At 61.7% G+C, this 7,041-nt stretch overlaps 1 protein-coding gene across 1 annotated transcript; it reads left to right on the plus strand.

Annotated features, from left to right (window-relative positions):
- The first annotated feature begins 4,306 nt into the window (after positions 1–4,306).
- CALM3 (calmodulin 3 (phosphorylase kinase, delta)) lies at positions 4,307–6,910 on the plus strand. Its single transcript, XM_006903629.1, is given in 4 exon segments — positions 4,307–4,436; positions 6,131–6,381; positions 6,609–6,744; positions 6,882–6,910. Coding segments are annotated over 4 exon segments (546 nt in total).
- The last annotated feature ends 131 nt before the right edge of the window (positions 6,911–7,041 follow it).

Consider the following 7,041-nt stretch of genomic DNA (forward strand, 5'->3'; position numbering starts at 1 on the left):
TTCCCGGAGTTCCTGACCATGATGGCCAGAAAGATGAAGGACACAGACAGCGAGGAGGAGATCCGAGAGGCCTTCCGAGTCTTTGACAAGGTCAGCAGCCCTGGGGACAGCAGGCGGGGCCCCAGGACATGCAGCACAACAGAGTCATCACCTTCGCGGGCCTGGCCCGTGTCCGCCCCGCTGCTGACTTGTCCCACGGCCTCCACAAGGCCCGGGACATCCCTCTGTCGCAGGGGAGGGTGGGAGCCTCTTCCCCAGGGGACAACAGCCGCCCAGGGGACACTTGAGGCTCAAGGCCTCTCCTGCCCGACCCCCAGGACGGGAACGGCTACATCAGTGCTGCTGAGCTGCGTCACGTCATGACGAACCTGGGAGAGAAGCTGACCGACGAGGAGGTGGACGAGATGATCCGAGAGGCCGACATCGATGGGGACCTCTCACTCTCCCCAAAGGCAGTGAGTGTGGAGGCGCGGACGCGCGGCGGAGCTCGAGCTGCTGCAGCTGCTGCCGCCGCCAGAGGAGCCTTGATCCCCGCGTACCGGACACCCCGGGCCTCGCCATGGTGAGTGAGGCTGCGGGACTGCCGGGGTGGGGGCCTCTGAGACCGGCATACCCGCGAGAGGGCCATTAGTAGACCCGGCATGGGAGGCGTTTGGACCCCAAAAACCTCGGGGACCCCCTTTCCACGAAAGGGGGCGTTTGAGCCCTGAATGGTGGCTCTGCACCCCTCTCGGGCCATTTGAACCCGGAGCGGGACGTCTTGATGCTAAATGGAGCACTTTGGAGCTTCCAGAAACGACTTAGAGCACAAGATAGGGTGTCTGGGCCCCCAGATGGTCATCTGAGCCCCTTTAAAAGGGACATCTGAGCCCATGATGGAGCATCTGAATCCTTAAAGGGGCATTTGGATCCCTAAGGGGGCTTTTGAGCCCGGGATGGGACGCTTGAGGTGGTGGATGTGGATCCAGGGGGCAGTTTGGGTCGCGATGAGGGCGTGGAGGTCCAGAGGATGCAGGAAGGAGCCCAGAGAGGCCAGGCTGCTGGGCCTGGGTGGGGAGGGGGGCAGAGGAAGGGGTCAGGGAATGAGGGGTGGGGGGGTGTCGCTTCTGCAGATTAGATCCTTGAGGGTGGAGAGAGCGGAGGATGAGCCCAGGGTGGGGGGTGGTGGAGGGTCTGGAAGATGCTCTGGGGGCGTTGAGGACAGGGAAGGATCGCCCCGATCCTTGGTGGTTGTGGAGGTGGTTGGAGGGGGGGGCCCTAGAGACTGGTTCCGTAGGAGGATAGGGAGACCCCGCAGTTTATGGGAGGGGGTAGCTAGAGAAGATTCTGAGGTTCCTAGTGGGTCCAGGTTATTGCGCCAAGAAAGATTTTAATTTATTGGTTGGTTTTTGGGTGGTTTTTTTTTTCATCTAGGGGTGGGGTGGGAGGAGTGTTGTGTTTGGGTCCGTGAGGAGGTGGTTTCCAAGGTGAGGGGCGGTGGCAGTGGGGGAACACTTTTGCTGGGGAAGTGAGGTTGCAGGGGCTGGAGTGGGGGGGTGCGGGCTTTGGAGGGGGTGAAGGAGAAAAATGAATGGCAGCCAAGGTGGGCTGAGGTCTGGGGGTGGGAGCAGGTCACTCCCTGGACATCTGCAGGACAAAGACTTTTGAGTCCGTTGGGAGTGGGCAGCAGAGACCCGGAGGAGTGGCTGTGCCGTGTGTGTGCCCCCCACCCCTAGGAGGAGCTGGGCTGGGCTGGAGGCACCCGGGCAGTGGGAGCAGGTGGGCGGAGCTGTTCAGGCCCCTACTGCGCACTGAAGCTGCATGAAATGAGGGCGGGGGTGGGGGTGGGGGTGAAAGTTTGGGGTGCATCTACCAGCTTTTGGAAGCCTGGACACCTCAACCTGGCAGCCCTTTCAGGACCAAGAGGATAGCCATTTCTCGAGCCAAGCGCTGCTGGCTCTCTTCGTGAGCGCCAGCCCCGCTCGACTCCGCATCTCCTGGTTGGTGCCAAATGACAGTGCAGTGCGGTGTGGCGTCGGTGACAAACCCACACCCATTCCGCGTGCCCTCGGGGGTGGGAGCTGCAGAGCGGAGCCTGAAAGGACCTCGAGAGGGACACCCCCCCTCTTAGTCCAAGGCCACTTGTTCTCTTCGAGGGGCCAAGGGGACCCCTCACTGAGTACTTGTGTTGATTCACACCCGTAGCTCCAGGTTGGAGAGGAAGCCTGAGGCTAGGTCTTGCCGCTCCTGCCCCCCCAGGCTGAGCTGCAGAACCCTCCCTGGCAAGGCCGGGGCCAGTCGGCCGCCGCTGTGTATCAGATCTCAGACTTGCTGACACAGACCTGCCGGCTCCTCTTCCCACTGCCCCCATTCCCCCCAGCAGAGCCCAGCTAAAAGGGGCCCTGAGCCCTCACAGGCACTGAGAGCCCCCCAAGTCAAATGCACACAAAACAACAGGGCCCACGTTTGAGTCTCTTGACTAATTAGTTTTCCTTTCCAGTGGTAATTCACAAGGTGTGGGTGGGCCAGGTCACTGCTCCTCGGCGTTGGACTTTGGCCTGCGCCCTGCGGCTCCTCCTTGGCCCAGGCGAGGGACCCTGGCCTTGGTTTCTGGTCTCATCTAACACTGCAGTCTGGCAGTGGCTGGGGGCTGGGGCACGGTGCAGAAATCATACCCTCTTCCCTCCCCCAGCCCCTTGCTGGAACTAAGGGGTGGGGGGGGGGAGGAAGCGGGAGACCAGCTGGCTTGTGTCGGAGGCAATTTTTTTGGCGAAAGCTGAGAGTCTTCAGCTCTGGCTAGAAAAGGGGTCACCAAGGATGGCGGCCCATCAGGTCATCTGAGTTCTCTGGGCAGCAGTTGGACTTGGAGGTCAGAGACCTTTCCTTGACCAAGCTGGCCATGAGGGTCTCTGGAACAGGAGGCAGTTTCTGCAGGCCCCTCGGGCAGAGCCACGCCTCTTTGCAGCAGCCTTGAATCTGAACCTGGCAGGGCCTTGTGGGGAAGGGCAGACCCTGGCCTGCAGGTCGCCTTGGCCAGTGGGTAGCCTGCTCCTACTCCCTCCAGAGCTGGGGGAGAAGGAGCCCCCCTTAGCTGGTGCAGAGAGAGTGGGAAGGGCCCTTCCGTGCTTTGCATATGTGGCCAGGAGAGGACGGTGCCATGGCCACTGCCATCTCTGCCCTTCTGTGTCCCCTCCCCAGCCTCCTCTCACTCTCCCCAAGCTCGAGTGTCAGGACCTCGGGGAGCAGCCCAGGCCGCCTGCCCACAGGAGCAGAGGAGCCGAAGGACTCGGGGCTTGCTCTGTCCCAGGCCGAGCTGCAGACTGCAAGTGAGGGGCTGCCCCCCAGGATCCTTCCTGAAGGCCATGTGCAGGCACCTCCAGTTGGCCTCCTCACCTCCTCTTTTTAGACTTTTCCAGAATATGCATGTGTATCTCCCCGCTGTCATCATGGATGTTCCCTTCCAGCCTCCCTCTTTGGTCCAAGTTCCTCTTCCCTTCAGGGGCAGGAGCTAGTCGAGGCACAAAACCTCTTAATAGTCTGAAGGGGCTCAGGTTGTTGGCAGGAACCTCTGCTTAGAATCATGCAAATACATACAGTAGTTTGCATCTCGTCCTAGGACCGCCCCTATTAGGGCTAGAACCCTCCTGTTGACCAAAGTCAGGAGCCCTTGTCTCTAAGTGAGCAGGACCGAGAGGAGGGGGAGTAGTATGTGAGCCCACAGGGTTTTGGGGAGCAGTGGGCTACCATATTGGCAGCACTCACAAAAACCAAGACAATTCTTCCCTTCGCTGCCGAAAGTGAAACGCTGGGATTGGGCCCAGCACTGGGCGCCAGCTCCCCGTCCATAAGGATGCCTCCTCGCTGGCGGGTCCCCAGGGCCTCAGCGCAGAAGGGGCTCTGCGCCCCCACCCCATCGTGCAGCACGGCAGCGTGCTCAGGACCCAAACTTCAGCCCCACAGCCTTTGCTTCAGTCTCCTTCCTGACGTGTGTCCCTCCTGTCCCAAGAAGGCCACAGGGGCCGGGCCCACAGGCAGCTCAGAGGACATGTGCCAGCGTGGGTGCCCCTGCCTGGGCCTTGTGCCCCCCACCGGCTGGCCTGCTTCGGTCTGGAGCTTTCTAGAGCTGCTTGATCAGGCCTTTCGGCCACTGATCCCTGAACTCGGCCTCTGGGGCTCCTGCCACAGCGAAGGGGGGGATGGAGCATGAGGTGGGCTGAGGAGGCCGGGAGTCCAGGCAGCTGGGTCAGGCAGGACCGGGTTCCCAGTCCACCCTGGTCCCCAGTTTCCTGAGTGACCAGGCACTGGCCGCTGGCACACTGGGGCCACCATGCGGAGCTGCCTCCCCTGGATCAGATGGGGACGATTCATGAGTAACGGCAGACTGGCCCCGGGACTGACTTTATCTTTCCTTGTCTGTCTCTTGTAGGCTGACCAGTTGACCGAGGAGCAGATCGCAGGTGAGCCAGCCCTCTGTCCCTGTAGACACTGTGCAGGGCCCCCAAATTAGGAAACCCCCAGGTACATGTCGTAACCCTCACCTCAGCCAGGTTTCCTGGGCCTCCCTCAGGGATGTCGCCTCCTCCCACGCTCCATCACAGCCCCCCCCCAGCCAGCCCCCCTACACCACACTTACCTCCTTCCTAGCATTTGTTCTCAGAAGGTAATTTAACAGTGTCTGCATTTGTGGCTTGAGGTGAATTCCTTGTGTTGGGGACCTGGTGAGTTTTGGTCCCCACCACATCCCCAATGTCTAGAACATATAATAAAGGAACCACCACACAATCTCCCATAAATGACAGAACTCCTTGGAGCCCCCATGAATTCCTTCTGTGTCACTTCAAAACCCTGAGAAGGTCATAGCCGTGGGGACTGTCATGTATTTGAGAGAACACATTACCATGTCACCCTCCGCCCAGGCCAAGCTGCCTAAGGACAAAGACCACCCCTTGCTCTCTGGAGGCCCAACCGGACAGCTGCCCACCCCCCAAGCTTTGCCAGAGGCCAGGCGAGCAGCATGCTCAGTGCTGAACTGCCTGACTTCAAGGGGGGCAGGAGTTGCGGGGGAGTTGGCTCCCTGCCTTCCCCCCCACCCCCCGCCCGCTCCACCAGCCACAGCCACTCTCTGTGCTGTGAGACCATGGCCCCACACGGCCATGGAGACCACCAAGAGGGCTGCCTGGTCATGTCAGATCCTGAGTTCAGAGCGCCCACACCACCTGTTCCCTGTCCCCAGTCCCATAGCAATAAGGCCTCGCAGAGGGACAGGCCAGCATCCCCAAGGAGATGCTCCCATTTCCCTGGGCCAGAGCCTGGGTGTCACAGCTGGACTGCTGGGTTTCCCATCCCCCTCACACCTGCCCCAGCTCTGCCCCAGAGTAAGGCAAGCGCGCGCGCGCGCACACACACACACACACACACACACACACACACACACACATCCATCGCCATTAGTGGCACTGTCCCCTGCCTCACCCTAGCTCATGCCCTCTGGGAATGGGCTGCCAGTCCCGGGAGGGTGCCAGGTGCCGAAATGGGCCCAGCGGGAGGGTAAGCGCCACGCCTGCCCAGCAGCCACACCTCCCGATCTGATGCATCCCCAGCTGTGGCCTGCCCGCTCAGCGCCACCAGCTCCTCACCCCCTTTAACTCGGCAGCTGTCCCCTCTCCACTCCCCCCCCACCCCACGCACCGTCCGTCAGCCGTGTGCCGCCACCGGCCACCCCCACACTGCACCACGCAGCCACGCTGCTTCTCAGGAGCGGGCAGCAGGGAGCCGGGCTGTGAGGCCAGCTAGGGCTTCGGGTGCCAGTCCTCTCAGTCCAGGGACCTCTGCAGTCTCCGCTGTCAGGGTGCCCATGCCCAGCTGGCCTGAGCCCCAAGCCCTGCGCATTCGCCTGGAGCCCCTCCCCTGGCCCCTCAGCGGCATTGTCCGGTACCTTGTGTGAGGAATTGAGGTCCGAGAGGAGGTGGGGGCCTCAGAGGGCAGCTGTCAGCCCGTCTCCCCCATCTTCACGGAACTGGGTTGCTCACTAGACATGAAAAGAAGGGCTCTGAGACAGCGGACTGGATGGAGTCCTGGTCTCGTCAGCACTGCTTTCGGGGGGGCGTGGGGCTCTCAAACCCTGATCTTATCCCCTCCCTCCCTCCCCCAGAGTTCAAGGAGGCCTTCTCCCTCTTCGACAAGGATGGAGATGGCACCATCACCACCAAGGAGTTGGGCACAGTGATGCGGTCCCTGGGACAGAACCCCACTGAAGCTGAGCTGCAGGACATGATCAATGAGGTGGATGCAGACGGGAACGGGACCATCGATTTCCCGGAGTTCCTGACCATGATGGCCAGAAAGATGAAGGACACAGACAGCGAGGAGGAGATCCGAGAGGCCTTCCGAGTCTTTGACAAGGTCAGCAGCCCTGGGGACAGCAGGCGGGGCCCCAGGACATGCAGCACAACAGAGTCATCACCTTCGCGGGCCTGGCCCGTGTCCGCCCCGCTGCTGACTTGTCCCACGGCCTCCACAAGGCCCGGGACATCCCTCTGTCGCAGGGGAGGGTGGGAGCCTCTTCCCCAGGGGACAACAGCCGCCCAGGGGACACTTGAGGCTCAAGGCCTCTCCTGCCCGACCCCCAGGACGGGAACGGCTACATCAGTGCTGCTGAGCTGCGTCACGTCATGACGAACCTGGGAGAGAAGCTGACCGACGAGGAGGTGGACGAGATGATCCGAGAGGCCGACATCGATGGGGACGGTCAGGTCAACTATGAAGGTGAGACGGCAGCACCTTGGTCCCCGGGGCCACCCTGAGGGTGGCAGCCCCCCGAGGCAGGGCAGGCCGTGCGAGGCAGGGCCTTGTCCACCCCTGCCCCCACCCCCCCACACTCACCTCCCCATCTCCCTCCACAGAGTTTGTACAGATGATGACCGCAAAGTGAAGTCCGGGCAGCTGGCGATGCCCGTCCTCCTGATCTCGTCCTCGCGCGCGCCCTCTCTCCACCACTCCCCCCGCGTCCCCTGGTTCTAGCAAACACCAACGGATTGACTGAGAATCTGATAAAGCAACAAA

This window comes from Elephantulus edwardii, unplaced genomic scaffold (assembly GCF_000299155.1).
Source record: "Elephantulus edwardii isolate Elephantulus edwardi_28Jun2011 unplaced genomic scaffold, EleEdw1.0 scaffold00236, whole genome shotgun sequence".
Lineage (NCBI taxonomy): Eukaryota > Metazoa > Chordata > Mammalia > Macroscelidea > Macroscelididae > Elephantulus > Elephantulus edwardii.